Raw genomic sequence first — 22088 nt, forward strand, 5'->3', positions numbered from 1 at the left:
TTCATCTTGCCAAACTGAAACTGTATGCAGTAAATTCCAGCTCTCCACTCCTTTGCTCAGCCCGTGGCAACTACCATTCTACTTGGTATCTAGGAATATGACTACTCTAGGTACCTCATATAAGTGGAATCACACAATGCTTGTCTTTTTGTAACTGGCTTATTTCGAATAGCATATTGTCTTTTTTTTGTTTTGTTTTAGCATATTGTCTTTAAGATTCATCCATGATGCAGCATGTCTGAATTTCCTTCCTTTTAAGGGTGAATAATATTCCATAGTACGTGTACTCTACATTTTGTTTATTCATTGATCTGCTGATGGACACTTGCTTCCCCCCCCACCCCCAACTCAGGGTTTCTTTCTGAAGAGATGAAATGTTCTAAAATTGACTGGGGTGACAGCTACATATCTGTGAATATGCTAAAAACTATACTTTGAGTAGATGAATTGTATAATAGGAGATTTTTTTTATGTCAGTAACACTGCTGCAAACAAGAAAAATAAGGAAATGGCAGAATGGACAAAAATGGTGTGTATATATATATATATATATATATATATATATATATAAAAGGTATTCACAAAGAAGTTCTATCACGTGAAGTTGCCCACAAAAAGGTTGATGACTTAAGAATACAGCATGGGAAATTCTCAACAAAAGTGTTATTGCCATCATCTTTTCTTTATGGTTCTGCAAATATTATGTTTACTGTTTCAAACTTGATAGTTAAGAAAGCTTCCTGAACTTATAACACTATTTAGTATGCATGGCCATGTTCCCTGAAGATATAATCAACATAATCTACTTGTGGACTGTAATAGTCTGGGTAAGACATATTTAATTCTTCTGAATTAAAAAGACTAAAGCAGTTAACACAGAACAAACACTTTAAAACCCACCGGTTCCAATGTCTGATTTACCAGTGCCAATTAAATAAATTTCCTTAGGATTTTTTTTTTTAAAGTAGGCTTAATGCCCAACACAAGGTTTGAACTCATGACCCCGAGATTAAGACTTGTGCACTCTAGTGACTGAGCCAGGCAGATGCACTCCTATAAATTTAAACCAAACTTAATAATCAGCCTAGCAGAGAAACAGGAAATTCATAGTTTAAAATATTCAAAAGCCAGGGTACCTGGGTGGCACAGTTGGTTTTGGTTCAGGTTGTGATCGCAAGGGTCCTGGGACTGAGCAGGTGTCAGGCTCCATGCTTATTGTGGAGTCTGATGGATGGAATTTCTCTCTTCCTTTCTCTGCACCTCCCACTCATGCTCTCTTTCTCTAAAAATATATAAATGGGATGCCTGGGTGGCTCAGCGGTTGAGCCTCTGCCTTCGGCTCAGGGCGTGATCCTGGGGTTCCGGGATCGAGTCCTGCATCAAGCTCCCTACATAGATCCTGCTTCTCCCCATCTGCCTGTGTGTCTCATGAATAAATAAATAAACTCTTAAAAAAATATATATGTATATAAATAAATCTTAAAACCCTTTCAAAATGAAGTATAGTTGACTATTACATTAGTTTCAGATATACAACATAGTGATTCACCTTCTCTGTATATTATGTTCACCGCAAGTGTAGATAACCACAATACTCTGTTATGACGATATCAATAACTACACTCTCTATGCCCACATATTACATCTTTTTTTTGTTAGATTTTCTTAATAACAGCATCGTTGTAACTTGTTTTGTAGCAATTTTAATTTTGTGAGTATATTATGTATGTAGTAAACTTTTAGAGGTAGAATTACAGAATAAAAAAGCTTAGCAGTTTTATGTTTTGGTCAAATGTCATCAGACTGATTCATAGAAAAGTGGGCCTTTCATACGCCTAGCAACCTATAATATGTATAATACTGATTTATCTAAATGTTTAAGTGTTTTATCCTCTAATTTTCGTTACAGTTAAATTCTAACTTAATTGCTGGTGAGAGTAAACATTTTCTCATGTGATAATTTATTATTAGTTTTTGTCAAGTGAGTAAAACTATCTCCATGAACTGTTTGTTGAGTCTCACTGTTCTTATTCTAGAACATGCATTAGTGATAAAACTATTTTATATAATTGGCTTTTATCAGACATATTTGTCACATCTCCCCACATCTTGCTTTTCCTTTGAATTCTACAATATTCCACAATTCCTTTTGAATTTTACAATATTAATCTACTCTTTAATAATATGAAGTATATTTGAGAAATTTGAGAAAGAGAGAGAGCACAGAGGGAGAGTGACGGGGGAAGCAGAATCCTTGTTGAGCGGAGAGCCCCATACAGGGCTCAATCCCAGATGCTTAGCCATCTGAGTCACCCAGGCACCCCATATCTTAAATCTTAGAGAAAAAAAAAAAAGCCACGAGAAAAGAATTTTCATAAACTCCTTACTGCACCTATCTCCCTACCAATATCTATACTCTGCTTTTCCTCTATTTACCATATGTGAACCCTCTGCATTCTTACCTAAGGCTACTTCCATTTGAATGTTGGCTCACTCTCCCCTTCCTCCTATAGCAGCAAATTTTTCTGCTGTCTTTCCCTTCAACAAAGAAACACTTCTTTTTCCTATTTAGAAAAGGATATTCTCTCCTGACCTCCTTTCCCTTCCCATATACTATAGCAATTCAATGTTCCCTTTTTTTAAAAAAAGATTTTATTTATTTATTCATGAGAGACAGAGAGAGAGAGAGAGAGAGAGAGAGAGGCAGAGACACAGGCAGAGGGAAAAGCAGGTTCCATGCAGGGAGCCCGATGTGGGACTCAATCCTGGGCCAAAGGCAGGCGCTAAACTGCTGAGCCACCCAGGGATTCCCTCAATGTTTCCTTTTATGAAAACAATTCTCCTCAAAAGTTGTTTCTATTTCTTCTCCTCTTGTTCACTTGGTGTTTTAATTTCCTAAAGTCTTTCCCCATAGTTAAGTGCCTCTTCAAGGGCTTTTATTACTTCTTTGGGGGTTTCAAAGATATACACAAGAGCGGCCAGAAATGTTATATAGTTCAAAGAATTATAAAATGAACTACCATTCAAATAAAGAAATAAAAATATCACTAATATCTTAGAAGTCCCCAAACTTCCCCCCATGTACCTCTAGCTGTTATATGGCTGTTCTCTGAATGCAAATACCATAAGACATCTATCCATTCTATCTGTTTTTTTTTTTTTTTTTTCTATCTGGGTTTTTGCTACAGACATTCATGTACAGGTCTCTCTCTGGGACAGTCTGTTAAAGGTTTTAAGCCAGAGGCTGGAAAATTTTTTTGTAAAGGACCAGCTAGTATACACACTTAGGCTCTGTGGGATATATGTATGGTTTCTACTGGTGATTCTTCTTTGATCTTTAAAATTATCCTTTAAAAATTTAAAAACCATTCTTACCTTGTGCATCATATTTGATCTGTGGGACACTGATGACTTTTTTTTTTTTTTGACTTTTATTTTAAGGTATACATCTAGTAGTAAAACTACTATACCACAGGGTAGGTGTGCACATCTTCAACATCACAAGATGTTTAATTTCTCTCAATGCCTGTTTTCTGCATAAAGACTTTATATCTATTTTGTTGGAGTTACTTTCAAGGCAACTACTTTTTAAAAAGACTTTAAAAACTAAATTAAAAAAATCACTCATTTTCAGGGCACCTGGGTGGCTCAGTTGGTGAAGTATCTGCCTTTGGCTTAGGTTATGATCTCAGGGTCCTGGTCCTACCTACCCCCTACTATGCTCTCTAATAAATAAATATCTTCAAAAAGATTCTTTAATAGGTTTCAAAATCAATTATTGTGAGTCTACTTTTATGCCACTGTTAAATGCTCTGTGGTATTTATTTTTCCTTAAAAATATTTATGTATTTATGTATTTATGTATTTATTTATTTATACTTGATTTTAAAGATTTGTTAGTTTTGCATCTTTTCTCTTCATTTTATTTTTATATTTTCTGTTAAAGATTTATTTATTTGAATGAGAGAAAGAGAAAAAAATGGGGGTGGGGAGGGGCAAAGGGAGAGAAAGAATTTCCAGCAGACAATCTGCTGAGTGCAGAGCCCATGTGGTGCTTGATCTCACAACCCTGAGATTATGACCAGAGCTGAAATCAAGAGCTGGACACTCCACTGAGTGTTGGTTTTATTTATTTTATTTTATTTTATTTATTTTATTTTATTATTTTTTGAGTGTTGGTTTTATTTTTTTTTTTGAGTGTTGGTTTTAAATAAAACTAGTCTTTGCTCAAACTTTTAGAAAAGGAGATCAAGATAAATTTTTCTTTTTACAGCTTTATGGAGGTATAACTGGTAGAAAATTCACTGCACACAATGTGTATTATCTGATGAGTTCTGACATACATATATACCGTGAAACCATCATTAGTTCCCAAAATTGGCTTATTTCCCATTGTAGTATCTCCTTCCTTTCTCCCCCAACTCCTCACCATACCCTGGCCAAATACTGATCTGCTTTCTGTCACCAGAGAGATTAGGCTGCATTTTATAGAGTTTTCTATAAAAGTAATCATATGGTATATACCTTTGCCTAATTTTTCTTCACTCAGGATAATTACGAGATTCATCCATTTTGTTGTATATATCAATAGTTCATTCTTTTTACTAAGTAATATGCCATTAATGAATATAACGCAAATTGTTTATCCATTCAGTTGTTGCTGGATATTTGGGTTGGTTCCAGTTTTTGTTTCCCTTGGTTAAATACCTAGAAGTGGAATAGTTGGGTGACATCGCAGGTGCAAGCTTTGTAAACAAATTGTTTCCCAAGGTGTGTTTTCATTTTAACTGAGGTTTGAGAATTCTTGATACATTTTCTACAGGTCGTTTCTAAGATATTTGATTTTTGAGCCAGTATACTACTTGAATTTTAATTTTTATTCTTTGGTACAGGGCCAATTTCCACCAGATATAGGTCTTCTTTCAGTTTGAAAGACTTCCTGTCATATTCCTTGCAGTGCAGGTCAGCTGGTGATTAATTCTGTTTTTGTACATTTGAAATAGTCTTTGTTTCTGAACATTATGTTTACTGGTACAAAATTCTAGATTTTTTCTTTCACTACTTCAAATACAGATGTCGTGGCACTGTCTTCCAGCTTGTTTCTAGCAAGAAGCATGCTGCCATTCTTACCTTTGTTCTTCTATATGTACTATCTTTCTTCCTTCCTTCCTCTGGCTACTTTTATGATTTTCTCTTTATTACTTTTCTAGAAGTTTTTTTCTTCATGCTTCTTTTGCTTGGAGATTGTTGAATTTTTGAAACTGTGGGTTTATTATTTTCATCAAATTAAAAAAACTTTATCCATTATTTACTCAAAAAATTTTTTTTGTTCTCTCCTTTTCTCTTTTGAGGATGCCAATTACACATATATTAGGTCCCCTGAAGTGGACTGATGCGCTCTTCATTTTTAACTCTTTTTTTTTCTCTGAATTTTATATTGACATTGTTTCATAATCAGTTTCAATTAACTGATTTTTCTCCTCATTATTGCCTTAGTTCCCTATTTCTTTCCATATATGGTAACTTTTGATTGAATGATAGGCACTGTAAATTTAACATTGGTGACTGCTGGATATTCTTTTATTTCTTATTTATTTTATTTAATTTTTTTTTTAAATTTATGACAGTCACACACACACACACACACAGAGAGAGAGAGAGAGAGAGGCAGAGACACAGGCAGAGGATGAAGCAGGCTCCATGCACCGGGAGCCCGACGTGGGATTCGATCCCGGGTCTCCAGGATCGCGCCCTGGGCCAAAGGCAGGTGCCAAACCGCTGTGCCACCCAGGGATCCCCTCTTTTATTTTTTAGCAATATTTTTGAGCTTTGTCTTGGGTCACAGTTATCTAGAAACAACTAATCCTTTTGAGTCCTTCTTTTCTTTAGGCATGACCAGAGCAGCCTTTAATCTAGGACTAATGTTCCCCCACTACTGAGAATAATGTCCTTTCAGGTCCTCTGCTTGATGCTTCATATATTATGAGGTTTTGACAGTCTGGCTGCTAGGAATATAAACTATTCTAGTCCTTTGTGAGTTCCAAGGATTGTCCAGCCTTTGCTGGCCTTGTATGGTTTTTGCACATACAAGCACCAGGCAGAAATCAACCAGACTCACTCAAAATGGTCCCTCTGTAGATCTCCACAGCTTCTTGGTAGCCTCTTCTCTTCAGCACTCTGTCCTGTAAATTCCAGCCACCTTGGCTTCCTTGCACTCCTAACCTCATCTCCTTAATTTAGAGGGAGGCTCTGCTTGGGGCCCTCTCCCTGAATGGTGGCTTGGAAACTTTCTCTAGGCAGCAAGCTGGGGCATTGATGAGAGTCATTTTATTTTCTTCTCTCAGGGTTTACTGTCCTTCACTGTCTTAAGAAAGCTTGTTTCATAAATTTTCCTGGTTTATAAGTTAAGGTAGGAGAATAAGTCCAGTCCCTAAAACCCAATCTTGGCTAGAAATGGAAGACAAAGAGGATGCAGGTTTTTAAGATCCTTTTATCAACTTGCCTCATATTTTTCCCAATACCAGTAAGTAAAATACAAAGTCAGCACACTCCAAAGCCATAGGAATTATTCACAAAATAAAGTACATGGGATATGCCATAGGGGCACTTTCAAGACAAACCTCTTTTGTCTCCTAAACACTTAGCATATCTCAGGGGATGCATGTTATCTACGTTACCTATGGCCTGGAGAAATACCAAATAAAATGGAAAGCCATCCAAAATCTTGGGCTATGCAGAATGTCACTGTGGATATTTAGAAAAAAATTTGGAAAAGCTTAAAATGTACACAGTGAAAAAAGTAGTGAAAATCTAACGATTCAAGAAGTAGGCAGGAAAATTAAGAGATTTACTTTCCCCCTAATGTCTATAAAATATACCTTTTAATCTGAATTTTTCCTTTATATGTTCTTTCCTTTCTATCTTTCAAAAAAGTAGTATCTATTTTTGAATAAATACTCTGGACCCTTTATACACAAGACTTTATGAACTGTCTAAACTTATTATTTCCTTCTCAGAGTTTTCTCATCTACTACATATGGTCTGGAAGGTTGCAAATGATCTCTTCTTGTTATATCCATTGTCTTTGCTCTTTTAATGGTTTTCATGCTCCCCAGCAACACCTGACTGTTAATCTTTGAAATCTCCTTGTATGTTGGCTTCTCTTTCCTTCTTTTCCTCTGTGATAAACCTTCATTTCAGACCATTTCCTGCTGGTCTTTTTTGCAATGAATCATCTAATACAGGTACTGGAAAAGTATGGCCACCAGGCCAGTTATGACCTAATGTCTACTTCTGAATAGCCCACAAGCCAAGAATGTTTTTTTTTCCCCCCCAAGAATGGTTTTTATTGATAAACATTTGCAATCAATTTGATGATAAAGAACACATACTTAAGCCCCAATGAGATGAAATGTTATCTCCCTATCTAAAGTAATTCTATTCTTCTCTGTTTATTAGGACTGTATTAAAAAAAACTGTGCTCTATTATTGAATTTTGTCAAAAAAGTTCCTTTGGAAATTTATTTATTTATTTAAAAGATTTACTTATTATTTGAAGGGGTGTGTGTGCATGATAGCATGTGAACACACAAGCAGGGGAAGGGAGACAAGCAGACTCCCTGCTAAGTGGGGAGCCTGATGTGGGGCTTGATCCTAGGACCTTGAAATCATGACCAGAGCTGAAATCAAGAGTCGAATGCTCAAGCTACTGAACCACCCAGGTACTGCTGGAAATTTATTTTCTCTTTTATTACATAAATACCTAAAACAGTACCCACAGTTTTGTATTTCTGTGTTTAAAACCTAAGGTATTTTCCTTCTGGCCTGTTACAGAAAAGTCTGTTTGCCCTAGATCTAGTAGGTATTTTTAAGTAAATGATATCCAAATAATAATTACACTCATCTCCAATCTTGGCATTCTATTGTTGCTAGTGAAACATTTTCCATCAAGATATTTGAAATTTTTCTTTAACACTCACAATATCACCACATATTTATATCTTCTTTCAAAGGGCCTCCTAAATGTGTCCCCTTCCTATTGCCACCACCACAGGCAAGGATTCTGCTACTTGATCTTGTGGTTTCTGCTCAATTAAAATGTATCTTGATGACTGTTACTGACCTAATTAAAAAACACAAAACCAGACACTTTATCACATCAATTTCATACTTCAGAAACCACAGTTATTTGCTATTATTAAAAGTCTAAAACACAAATTCCTTAGCCTGACCTCTTACAAGTTGGTTTCCCTCCATCATAACCTCAAAGGACAAATTCAACTACTCTGTGGAAAGACATTCAAAACTAACACTTAATGAAAAAAGCAAGCTGTAGAATAAAACATTTATATAAATAATTCCATATATGCAAAAAAATTCACAGTTGACAACAAAAACACTCCTAATCTCTTTACCTCAAAAACAAAAACAGTGATGCTCTTTCCAAACTGCAAGTGTTTCACGTATCTACTTAAAAGCAGTAAAAGGGGATCCCTGGGTGGCCCAGCGGTTTAGCGCCTGCCTTTGGCCCAGGGCGTGATCCTGGAGTCCCGGGATCGAGTCCCATGTGAGGCTTCCCTGCATGGAGCCTGTTTCTCCCTCTGCCTGTGTCTCTGCCTCTCTCTCTCTCTCTCTCTCTCTCTCTCTCTCTCTCTCTCTCTGTCCCTGATGAATAAATAAATAAAATCTTAAAAAAAAAAAATAAAAGCAGTAAAAGTATTAGAAAAGTACATCCAAAGTCTAAATTGGGATTATTTTGGTGAATAGTAACTGCTCTGCACCAAGGGCCATGGGCCAGGCAGAATTTTAGAATTGTACTCCATGTATTTTTATATGGTTTAATCTTTAAACCAGAGCTGATGAATAACACAATTAAAAATACAGAAAATACAATGTTTAAAATATTTAATTCCTAACAAAGTTTACATATTATGTGTGCACTGAGAAATGACTTGAGAAGTGCACTAAAATTTAACAGTAATTATTTCTGGGTAGTGAGACTAGAGTTGATTTGCTTTTTCATGTTCGTTTATATTTTTTAATTGTTAATATTTTCAGATTTTCTACAATGACAATGTATCATATGTATAATGAGAGATAGAGAAAATACTGTTTTAAAGACAAAACATAGATTGAGGGAGAGCCACAAGTATGACCATACTTGTATTACTTATGTATAGAATAAAGGGATTTTTGCATGAAAGGTCACTGCTCATCCCACGTAATTCTTTGCGTACCTATTATATACTATTATTTTAATATAAAATATTACTACTATCAGTCATTTTGGTGAATTCACAAAAAATGAAATAGCTATAGCATCTTCTTCCCTTCCTATTCAGTATCGTTTTTGTCAATAAAACTTAATTTACTAATGAATTTGCTGATAAATTCATGCCTACAAAAATAATAAGCTTTTATACTCAGTGAAGAGGAAATGAATGTTATGGAAAGGCAATGTTTTTAGCTCCAAATGTCATTTCCTTATTACATTTTATTTCTCTAGGCTAGGTGTTAACTTCCTTATTAGTAACAACAAAAGCAAAACTTCCCTGAAAGATATGGATCAGATTGACACTTTGTTATTGACAATCATTTCAAAGGATCGCTGAGGCAAATGAAAAAATTAAAATGCAAAACCAGAAGTTTAAGAGAAATAAAATGAATGCAAGACAGATTCCAGAAGTAGGACAAAGGGGATATCGCAGGAATAGTAGGATATAGAAATGGGGAAAAACATACTGTGGGGAGGAAAAAAGGAAAAAGACTTAAAAGGTTTTCTTTTTCATCATTTCATAAAGATACTGTGAAACATTTTTTAGCAAGTTCTGAAAGATAAGAGGTTACAGTCTCTTCAAGTTTCTCTCTCTGTATGTTAGCCCTTTGAGATGACAGATCAAAAACAAAGGTATATATTTTCCTTTTGAGTTTCAAGATAAAAATGAGAAATGAAAGGTAAAACAGGAGGAAAAAACCCCCACCAAAATGAGGGTATTTTGAAGATTTATCCAACTAGCTTGCCACTTCTGAAGACACTGCAGGAATGGAATTCATTTTCTCTCCATGCCGAAGATTGAGAGAAATCTCACAATTAGTTGTAAAACTAGTTTTTCTGACCACTATATGGCTTGCTGAAAGTGACAAGACACGTAACATGTATCAGGCTATGCCAAATCCTCAGAGTATACGTAACAACACAATTTAATCTAAACATAGAGTTGCCTCAGTGGTAACTGAAAAGCTGAGCTGAAAGTAAAAATAATAATTCAAAATTCAAATTCTATTTTTCTGCATAAGGAGCTTCTGCAAAAAAAAAAAAAAAAGAAAAAAAAACGAAAAAGAAAAAAGAAAAAAAGGTTGCTAAGCAACCCAAGCTAAGGAAGACATTTCTCAAAACAAAATCTCACTTACTGTTCTTACAGAAATCTTATCTCCCTGTAATCTGGTAATGGAATGAAGCTCATCACAGTCCACTTAGTAAAAACATAAAGAATGTTTGGATGGGGACCCTGTAAGCCCAGAGTTTAACATACACTTTCCATCTAAAACTGGGTATACTTGTTGGTATAGGCTAATTTATACAATTTTATCTTCAAACATTGGGTCCAGGATGAAGTTTGCAAATAAACAGTGACAGACACAATACCTTTCTTGCAAATGTATAAAATATTACTGGGTTATGGCTACACACAGCTCAAGTCTATGGATAAAGATGAGAAGGGCTGGTTAAGTGTGTGAATGGGTCTTAACTCTTGTTGCCTGAAGAATCACCTAGAGGGCTTCAAAAAAATTATGCCAGTGAAATGAGAATGTGGAGAACTAGGGGTTATTACCAGTATTTTGAAGAGCCCTATAGGTGATTCTAACATGCTGGTAAGATTAGGAATAATGATTCCTAATATGTTAATGAGGTAGGGTACTAGAAATCAGAGCTGAAGAATTTAGGCTTTCAGGTTAAATTCTATGGTTAACTTTTTCCATGTTTCATAGTCTATATGTAAAAACGCACATTCTTATCCTTTTCAGAAGGACACTCTGAGGACAAGCTTCTAGAAATGTAAAATGTTTATAGACAAGAAAAAATTTTGGAAGAAAGGTTTTTTACCTGCATTTGTAAGGTTACTATAATAAAAACACCACTTTAGATGGAATGAACCTGAAGGTGAAGAAATGTTGACCAGGTAGGTAGGGCTCAAATGGTAATACGGTTATATACCATTTGGTTAGCAAAATGCTTAGTCTCTATACACATTTTGTTCTTTAATACTCTCAAATTAGCCCTTCCTTGTATGCATTTTATATGATTTCTATTTGTTTTCTTATGTATACATTTAACTTCCCATAAAAAATTGTAGCTCCCTAGGGTAGCCTGGGTGGTTTGGCTGGTTTGGTGTCTGCCTTCAACTCAGGTCATGATCTCAGGGTCCTGGGATTGAGCCCCATACGGGTTTCTCCACGCAGTGGCTAGTCTGCTTCTCCCTATCCTTCTGTGATTTCTCTTGTTTTCACTCTCTCTCAAATAAATAAATAAAATCTTAAAAAAACCTGTAGGTCCATAAGGACAAGGACTATTGTCCTATTCTTCCATATCTAAATATATTTAAATATAAAATTCTTGCTTGATTGAGTCTGGCATTAGAGAGGAAAGCAAACTTTTTAGTGTTCTGAAAAACAAAGGCCATAGATTTGTCAAATTTTATACTCGAACATCATACTTTACTAAGATTTAGTAGGCTTTAGCAGTAGAAATGATTAAAACTCAATTAACAGTATGAACTCTATATTGCTACTGCATTCTGTATGCCTTTATGGCGCCTAACACAGTACTATGTATAAAATTCAGTTGGTTCTTGTTATTTCTGACTTCTAAAAGTCATATGAACACTGAATTAGCAAATACTGAGCCATTGTCCACAGAGGAAATACAGGGTTAAACTACTGAGAGCCTCGGTCACAACATCCTCATCAACTGATCAACACATAACCTTGTTTTTATGTGTGTTTCTGTTTATTTTATTTAATATAGATTTCTTACAATAATTTTATCCAGTATTTCTTTATAATGAAACATTACTTGAGAAGGTTTTAGTATTTTCCTGATCCAGAGCACTTTGCCCATAAATCTCTTTGGTTTTTGGCCTCAGAATAATGCTGTCATTATGCTTTTTTATTGGTTGTCATCCCACAAAACCACAAATTTATCTGCCTTTCCATCTTTTCCATAGCTTAATCACACACTTTAGATGTTACTTTAGCATTTTCTGGAGCGGTCTCACCTACAGATTGAATTTCTTTTTCCTTTTTCTGGATATGCCACATTGTTGATTCCTTAACGTTGAGCTGATGGCTAACAACAATATAGTTCATGCCAGAACATACATATTTATTCCATAAGACACATCACACAGACTTTAGTACTATGCTTGGGGCCATTTTGAGCAACAAAACCACCAAATAATAGCACAAAAAAGCCAAAACTAAGGCACTAAATAGACTGAAAAGAGTATTTACGATATGAAAACCGAAGTAAGGAGGAAGACTGTCTACCTGTTCAGCCTCGGTGAGAATGTATTCACTGGGTGACTCAAATTTTTCATTGCCCTGTGCCTGTCCGCAAATAACTCAAAAAGCCTGCAAATATCTATTTTGGGATCACAAATAAATTATAATAGGCCAAATTTGCAAATACGAATCCACAATGATGATTAACTGTACATATTTCTCTTTATGTGAGTTATTCTGAAGAGATAATGTAATACCTTTTTTCATTTCTCAGCTTAATGTTTTGGTAAAAATGCAGGATTCAAATTCAGTGAGGTAAGTAGAGAGAATTTTTTAAAAATCTACAAAATGGAGTGTCTTTTAAGAAGTCTTGGCTTGGCATACCAGAAAAGAACAAATATGTTCTGTTCACACAGAAAACACAAATAATTCAGAAAAGAAATGAACATTTTACCATATTTAGTCTACTTGAGAATAACACCCAAAAATATTTTCTGCTTCAAGGACAGACTCAGTAGAGCCTCCAGAATCTAACTCAAAGCCTTTTTCCTTGAGATTCAAGTTGGAGGGTAATCTCACTTCCCTTTTAATTCCTGGGCTTCGAAGTTATTCCTTCAGCCAAGGGTAGCTCTTCAAATTTTTATTTTCTTGCAGAAGCAGGCCCAAGAACTAAAAGTTGGTATGGTTCTTTCCAAGGTGTAGTTATTAGCACTTACTTGACAGCTTGCTTTTATTTGTTTTACATTTTTTAACATTTAAATTCAATTTGCCAACATATAACACCCAGTGGTCATATCCCATCGAGTGCCCTCCTCAGTGCCCATCACCCAGTTATCCTAAGCTCCCACCCAACCTCCCCCTTCTGCAACCCTTTGTTTCTCAGAGTTAGGAGTCTCTCATGGTTTGTCTTGCTCTCTAATTTTTCCCACTCAGTTCCCCTCCTTTCCCTTATAATCCCTTTCACTATTTCTTAATATTCCACTTGACGGCTTTTAGATCCTGCTATCATACTTAACATTAAATGTAGGGGACAGTACAGAGCCATGGCTCTCACCTCTACACACACTTCCAAGGTCAGCACTCTTAGAGTCAAGGAGACAAGATCGCTTCTGCTTCAAGGTACCCATAAATATAACAAACATGGAAAAATTTAAAGTCTAAGCCATTTTATATCGGTCCTTTTAGGCTTGACCTTCCTTTAAGAAAGTCCCTCTATCTAGCATCTAAGTCTATACAAGTTAACGGATAAAAATAGGTGTCTTTTGATTTTGAATGAGTCATTGTATTAATATCAACTTCTCTTAGCTTCTGCTCTATACTGGAATGATTTCTTTGGTAATTTTCCCTCAGATAAAAAGTTCGCTTTGGTTCAAAAAGCAGATAATCCAGTCATTTTCACATCATCCATTTCACCTGCTTTAGCATAGAATTTTGCTTTTATTTTTTTGTTTTTGTTTTTTTGTTTTTTTTTAGAATTTTGCTTTTAACAGCTCTGAACCTGACCTGGTGTTACAGGCCCCAAATTTACATAAATTAGAAAAAGAGGCTCAGATTGGGAGCATCTCCCCCTTATTTAGAGATTTTAAACTTACACAACCAATGGGAAATTTAACACAGTATACATTTCTATTGTCACTGTGTAGCTGCTCCACCTCTGAAGAGTTGGGGCTTATTAGAATATAAAGTTCCAAAGTTGCCTATGATTCACAACCAACTTGCTGTTTAAAAAGCCCGGGCCTCTTTAATCAGTGACAGACACAGAGCCAGAAAGGCAAGGAAATAAGTGAGTCCTGTGTGTGTGTGTGACGACAAATAAAATGAGAACCAAGATGGAGGAAATATGTGAGTACCTGTGTGTGTGTGTGCACATGTCTATTTGCTAACAAAGTAAGAGCCAAGTTTCCACTCTCCCAAGTATATTCAATGAAGCAAGTCTGTCAATTCCTTTCTCACCCCTAAATACCATCATCTGTAACCATAACCAGTGCCAACCTCTTATCAGCAATTAAAACATAGGTCCTCCTTCCTAAAAAGAGCAGGGCAGTCCCTCTGGCAACCTTACAAGGATATCATGAGAATAAATGAAAGGCTGTAATACTTTCTGAATAATGGACTAAAGTTACTCAATTCAAAGGAAGATTATTATTTGTATCACATTTGGCTTATCAGAAGAGCTTCTGCTCTTCCAAGCAAAGGTAGTTGAAGAAGCAGCTTCGTGACTTGCTTTTATTTTACATAGAACTACTATCATTTGCTTCTCCTATATACCTCCTTCCTCTTACTGATAATAAACGAGCTCCCTAGAGCCTAAAAAATTTTAGCAAGAAATTTTGTTTCTGAGGTCATATACAAGAAATACATTTTCCCTCAACTCTTACAAGAATCTTAAATATTAAATGCTCCAACTCCAAGGCCTATGGCCAACTACCACCCCTTCTGGCTAAGAGGAGAATGGCCTACCCTTAGGCACATGAGAGAAGATGGGACTTCTTTAGGTTTAGTGAAATATGAATGTCTGACTTACACTGATTGTGTTAGAAAAACTATGAGAAAAGGAGACTCTATCCTATTTTTTCTATTCTATTTTAGATAATAATTTCAGGCCATGCCCCTTAGTCAATGTTAAAATTAGCAACATACCATAATCCTGATAAACAATGAGAAGCTATAGGATTAGGTTTCTTAGTTGTACTCACCTTAAATTATTTTGTTGGCCAGGTGGAATGACACTATAGTAAACTGGCATTCCGGTTGTTGGCATAGATCCTTGATTAGACTGATTAGGGAACATAACAGGCTGTTGATAAGTCTGATGGGCAATTCCTTGAGAACTCTGAGGCAGTGAAACCTAAAATTTGAAAGATTATTTAAAGTGAAAAAGGTTCTTCAAAACCATGCAAATGATAATGTCTCTAACCTCTATCAACTTTTCCAGTATCAACATTTAGGAATAAGTTGAACTGCCAATAGTCATGATACGTTAGCCATAGTACTACCATTTATTTCTGTTCTTTTCAGCCAGCTACTGTTTTTTGGCTGGCATTTATCAGTTGAACAATAGGCTTGATGCATTACATCATAAAAATAAAATATGACTTACATCCTTAAGTAAAAGTTTTAAGAAAGAAACAGTTTCCAAATAAGGATGATCATCTGATGTGGAAAGAGTAATATAATATACTTTGCCTCACACAGAGTGAAGTAAAACTCAGGTGGAGTGGTGAGATACACTGGACCAGAAAAGTATGAGTTCTGGAGCTTAAGATATCTAGAGGTGGTATTGGCTCTACCCTTTTGCTATCTATGTGACCTTAGGCAAATGACTAATCTAGTGGGAGACCCAACAGCTCCTTATGTGAAAAATGAGATCCTACTTCCATCTCATGGGAGGCATTATCTCCACTGTAATCTCTACTTGCAGGATCTACAACAGTAGACCTCTCAATTCTGTTTTCTATGAAACCACATGAACATAATGGTTTTTTCAGGTCTCTGGCTTCTTAAGTTTCTAAAATAGAAACCACAGACATGAAGGGCTCTTCTGATATTGTAATGGGTCCTTAACTTATAAATGTGCCACTGTATTACAGGTGGATTATACTGATTTGGGTAAACAGGGCCAAGATAAAAGCTTCTGAAGGTTAGGAGGATGATGATGATGATGTTAGCAATAGCAGTACAATAATAACAGTAGTAACAGTGATCTTAATGCAAATTAATATTATTGAGTAGTTATTTATTACCATGCATCAGGTTCTGTTCTAACCATATGTGTGTTATAGTATTAAGACTTCCTAATAACCTTAAGAAGGTACTCTTATCACACTGTTTTATTTTTATTTTTATTTTTAAAGATTTTATTTATTTATTCATGAGAGACACACACACACACAGAGAGGCAGAGACACAGGCAGAGGGAGAAGCAGGCTCCATGCAGGGAGCCCCATGCGGGACTCGATCCTGGGACTCCAGGATCACGCCCTGGGCCGAAGGTGGTGCTAAACCTCTGAGCCACCCAGGGATCCCCACCCCTGTTTTATAAATGGGGAAATTGAGGTTAAGTAACTTGCCCAAGGTTGTATAGCCAGTAAACAAGTAGGTTAATATTTGAACCTATGCCTTCTGGTTCCAGAGCTTCAGCTCTTTAACCATTTCATGATTCTCTCTACTTGGCCTCCATGACTTACAAGGTGATTAACTTCTAATAAGTCTTGCCTATATAACATGTTTTTGAAATGCAAACTAGTCTTTTCAAAATGCACAGTAATCTCTTAATTACTTTCAATTGGCTCCATTATTGCAAAGAGAAAGTTACTGGTTTGATTTATCCAACTCTGTAAAACATATTTCAGTCTTTTTGTCTACCAAAGGAATGTAACATTCTAAGAGTATTATTTCTGATTGTATCTAAGTTAATATATATGCAAAGCAGATCCAGGGAAAATGACACAGTTTAATCTAGATGATTTAAGATATAGAACAAATCAAGAAAAAAAGATATAGAACAAATCTTTAACTAGCGGTAAAGAAAAACTGAAGGAGCAAAAGAGAGGGAAGAGTATTTGAGACATATGGCCACTAATACACTCTACTGAGGACAGATGATTTTTCTGACTATTTTTTAGTCAGCATTTTATCCCCCACCCAACCTCTTTATCAGAGATAATAGGAATTGTAAAGCAGGCTTTAATTGCTCTACAGAGTCATCCTTCTCATAGTTTTCTACTCAGTATGAAGATTATATAAAATACCTTGAGAAATGATTTATAACTTATAAAAAAGTATGCTATACAAATTACTGTCTTAGCTCTGACACATTTCCAGTATCTAGCTTAAAAAAAAACAAAAAACAAAGCTACACTAACAATCTGTAATTTATTTAAAAACTGTATTACTGGGCAGCCCAGGTGACTCAGTGGTTTAGCGCCGCCTTCAGCCCAGGGCGTGATCCTAAAGACCGGGGATGGAGTCCCACATCAGGCTCCCTGCATATAGCCTGCTTCTCCCGCTGCCTGTGTCTCTGCCTCTCTGTGTTTCTCATGAATGAATAAATAAATAAAATCTTAAAACAAACAAACAAACAAACAAACAAACAAACAAACAAACTGTATTACTTGCACTAGACTGTGAGCCCCTAGAGGTAAAAGGCAGATCTTTTTTTCCATAGTGCCTGGATATCTAACAGATGCTCAATGTACTGGGTTAGGTAGCACAACCAAGGTCCTTGATAAAGGAGGGTTCCTGCCTGGTACTGGATCCTGCCTAATATCAAGCTACAGAAAAGTGGGGAATGGGCAGTCTCATGTGCCTGGGCTCAAGCACAGAGGATAAGGAATTAGAAGTATGGGGGATAGGAGAGAAAACAAAGATGCAAAATCTAGATATATGATTGATTTTTTTCCCCCCTTAGTTACTAATTATTATCAAGAAACTAGAAAGCTAGACATACTCTTAGTCCTCACCATCCTTGACAATTCCATATTTTTTTTTTTTTTGACAATTACATAGTTTACATTTAACTTCAATTTAAATTTCTGGAATTACATGGATTATGCTACCGTCTTTACTCATATCCTTCCCCACCCCCAGGATTTCTTCTTAATCAATTTATGCCCATAATTTTAAGAGCTAATTAAAGGTTTTTATCTTTCCAGAGAACTTCTGTACCTCATACAGAAGTTCAAGTCCTACTCTGTTCATGGCTTTGTATCATGATCCCTCTAGTTATGGGTCTATACACTATCATCAACTTGTTTACATGTACATTTATCTTTCTAACTACATTGTCTTTACCTTGTTGAGATGAATGAAAATGGTCTTTTGAGTTCTTAATATTAGGCTCAGCTATGGAAAACCATAAAGATAATAAAACAAACTAACTTACAAGTTATTCTAAGAACATGAAGGAAGGGTAAAACAAATTTGTGAAAATGTGCCGTATAATACTAAATGTATTTGACTTATTTATGAAACAATAGGTAACTACTTTAGAACTATTAATTAAAATCTGAAATATTTTTAATACATGATATGCCATTCTTTTCTGGGGACTGAGGTGGGGAAAAAGATCAGTTCCAGCATGGAAAACTTAACATTCTTCTCTATTTTGTAAACACTGATTTAATGTCCACACACTACCTCATTCTCCTAAATACCTACCTCTACCTATTTTCCCTTATTCCACTCTTTTCTCAAAAGAGACTTTCTAAGAAGCTAAAGAATGGAATAGGATACTTGCTTATTATATATTTATATCATCAGAAAGAGAGACAGTGCTCAACAAAATTTACTTGCCACTATCAGTGTGGTTCAAATTATAGTTCACATTTATTTTTTTTATAAAAATTAAAGACGTGAATGAATAAAGTAATACGATAAGGGTAAAACAAAGCTGCTATAACTAATACAACTCTTAAGACTATAAAATTATGTATCCCAAAGCATTTTCCCTCTATTAAAAAGAGAGGAGATAAACTATAGCTATACATTTCATTTATTCAAAATCACCTTCACCCAAAGATGGCAATAGTGACATACCTGGTATGATGGCACTGAAGGATATGGGATGACTACTCCTTGGATCTGATTTCCAATGCTGTTGGGTTGGCCACCAACTAGGCTCTGACTCTGGGGTTGCTGAACTCCGACTAGTCCTTGGTAGTTTTGCTGGTGGTTGGGTATAACTTGATAACCTGTAATGGCACAATGAATTAAATTCTGCTTTGAATTTATTTTGTTTTCATCTAATAGAATATTTTTGTGTTTTAAGCAAATACTTCTGTATTTTGAAATGACAAAATTGTTAAAATACCAAATCTAAAAAACCCTCTATTATCAAAGTTAACATTTAAAGGATTTACTGTGTGGGTAACTCTCAGCTATATTTTTCTCCATTTAAAATACATTCAGATAAAATTTATGTAGAGATTTCCTTTATAGTTGAGGAAATTTATATGGTCACAGACAACTACTATTCAGTGTATATTACAAACTATTATGACAACTAGTTTCTGAGAACCAGTACTGGCTACAAAATTTCTGGTCCTGGTGCAAGAGGAAAATGCAGGGCTGCTTATTAAAAATTACTGAGAATTTTGAGTTGGTAATAACAGAACATTAAACCAAACACAGGGCCCTACGTTACATTAGAGGCTGCATGCTCAGGAAGCTAGCCATTCTGAAGACCAAAAGTAGGAAAGAGGAGAAACGCTTTTATAGAACAGCTGTCACACTAAGATAGCAATCCTTTTATCAGGACTGTGTCAAGGGCACAAAGAAAATGGAATTATTTAGCAAATTTTTAGATTATTTCTCCTTATTGTATTCTTAAGGTCACTTGACAGAGAAACAGATCCTGAAAGAGATTAAATAATTTGCCTGAAGTCACAAATCAGACATCCAAGGGACAACTCTTCTCTAAAGGCACTATTAGTAACTAAAGTAGTAAATTAAGAGTATAAATTTACTTTTATCAAGTGAATTCATCAGTCATTAAATAAGAATCCACAATGATAAGCTTTGAGTTAGCGAATAAGAATTGTATTAAAAAAAAAAAGAATAATTTTATTTTGTTTCTTTCCGCCAAGAGGATTCCTTTAGGTAGACCAATTATCTCAAAACTTATGTAAAGTATTAGAAGCTACCAGAAAAAAAAAATTTTTTTTTTTTTTTTTTAAAGAAACTAGATAAATACAACTAACCATCCAGCTTCAGGGTATTTAAAAAGTTTCTACAAAGATGAACCAAACTATAGTATTGCTTATACAAACTTCCACTAAACATCAGTGAAATCACTTCTATGGTAACACCAAAAATGTATTTTACTATCCTATAAATATCAGTTTTCATTTTTATTGTTATTAATCCCTAAAGCATCAGAAATGGCAAAGATTCCATCTGAGGTATTTGACTATAGACAACAGCATCACTATAGTTGCCTAGAAGTCTCAATGATTCTGCTCAATGACTAAATAACTGAATAAAATCTGGCATTAACCTTCTCTAAAGACAGAAATACAAAGCATATTTGTTAACTAAACAACATATTAACAACAACATAGTAAAATCCAATTATAGTGAAATATTTAATAGTGAAGGACTTTGTACAATTATGCTATTTCCATGGCAACAGTGCTTTCTGACCACATTACAAATGACTTCTGAGCATAAAAAATTTATAATCTAATCATAGTCAGTAATGAAGTGGTTGAGAATATGCTATTTCCTAAACTTTTCTGTGAATGAATTTTCTATACTATAATACTTAAACTTGTAGGCCAATAGAAGATAAGGAGAAGAAACTTTTTCTTGCTCTTTGGTCTAACATTAAGTCAACTCTTTTCAGTTTATTAAATCTCATGGACTTCAAATTCACGCTCTAATTCCAAGCATCATCAAAGCATACATTGCAGTGTAAGAATTTGGGCTCAGCTCTTTATAGACTGGAAAAGTGACTTATAAAAGTCTTGTGAGAATTATAATCCACTATAAATGAAAAGAAAAATGCAGATACCTGGCAGAAATAATTGTAACAATCTGACTTAAAATACCTTGACTTATATAGTCACATCCCCCCAAGGAACTTCAACTATTTCTCTTACTACTTTTATTGTTTATTCAAAATACATTCAAAGTAGGTTACCTTGAAATAAAACTTTGAAAAAAAAAAAGCCAATTTATGGGCAAATGTGGCTGATTTCCTTTATTTAAATTCACTAATTTTTGGAGATTCACATTGGAGCCTCTCAGCTGAAAATTCTCTTATTAAAAAAAATGTCTGGCAGAGAAAACTTTCAAAAGACAGCTATAGATTCCATGTTATAGGACACTACATTATGGAATTTGCATCAGTAAGTTTCCAATGGTATTTTAGATTCCCTAATGCAACATAATCCCCATCAGTATCCATGTCACAGTGTATCTCCACACAAACACCACACACATCTCCAAAATGTGACAATATAACATGAAATCTACAACATTTGACTCCAGCATCTCATTTGTAACAGAGGGTAGTATGCTGTGAACCCAGGATGTGACTGGTAGGTGATGTAATTATGAGTAAGACACGGTCCTATCTTTGAATTAGGCATGCTCAGCCCTAACATCATATTAGAACAGCAGTATAAATAGGGCTTATGAAAACAGGAGGGAGAAATTAATCCTGACAGAGGTAAACATTTGAGCTTAGACTTAAAAATTTCAGAAAAAAACTCTAAAATGAATAATACCTGTGGGGGTACAGTAGAAGTAAAAGAACTCTGAGAACACAAAGACTTGGAATTTAGAACAATGACTAAATATTAGTACTTCATTCAGAAGCACAAATAAACTGGGAGTATATTCTTAAATAATACTAGAGCTATTAAAAACAAGAATGTTAAGCACTTTAAAAGAAAATGTATTTCCTAAGAAGCTCATGTTAATTTTCTCATAATTTTGTTCATTGCCTTATTCCAGATGTTTTAAAAGCTACAGGGAACCCTCCTAAGTGGCTCCTGCCATGTCACATCCTTCAAGGAGTCTGGAGAGCGTTGGGAGGCACTCCAAAGTGACCCATGCCCTAGGAAGATGGGAAGATAACCATA

General features: G+C 35.2%; 1 protein-coding gene across 14 annotated transcripts in view; it reads right to left on the reverse strand.

Moving 5' to 3' along the window:
- The window catches only part of R3HDM1 (R3H domain containing 1), a 200686-nt gene that overhangs the window by 32640 nt on the left and 145958 nt on the right, over positions 1–22088 (reverse strand). For all 14 annotated transcript variants that reach the window (XM_055316114.1, XM_055316109.1, XM_055316104.1 and 11 more), the window contains 2 exons: positions 19039–19193; positions 15198–15349 (listed from right to left, as the gene is read on the reverse strand). In XM_055316114.1, the coding sequence (XP_055172089.1) occupies positions 15198–15349; positions 19039–19193 (307 nt within the window). The remainder of the gene's footprint in view (positions 1–15197; positions 15350–19038; positions 19194–22088) is intronic.

The sequence above is a fragment of the Nyctereutes procyonoides genome, unplaced genomic scaffold (genome assembly GCF_905146905.1).
Source record: "Nyctereutes procyonoides isolate TBG_1078 unplaced genomic scaffold, NYPRO_anot_genome, whole genome shotgun sequence".
Taxonomy (NCBI): domain Eukaryota; kingdom Metazoa; phylum Chordata; class Mammalia; order Carnivora; family Canidae; genus Nyctereutes; species Nyctereutes procyonoides.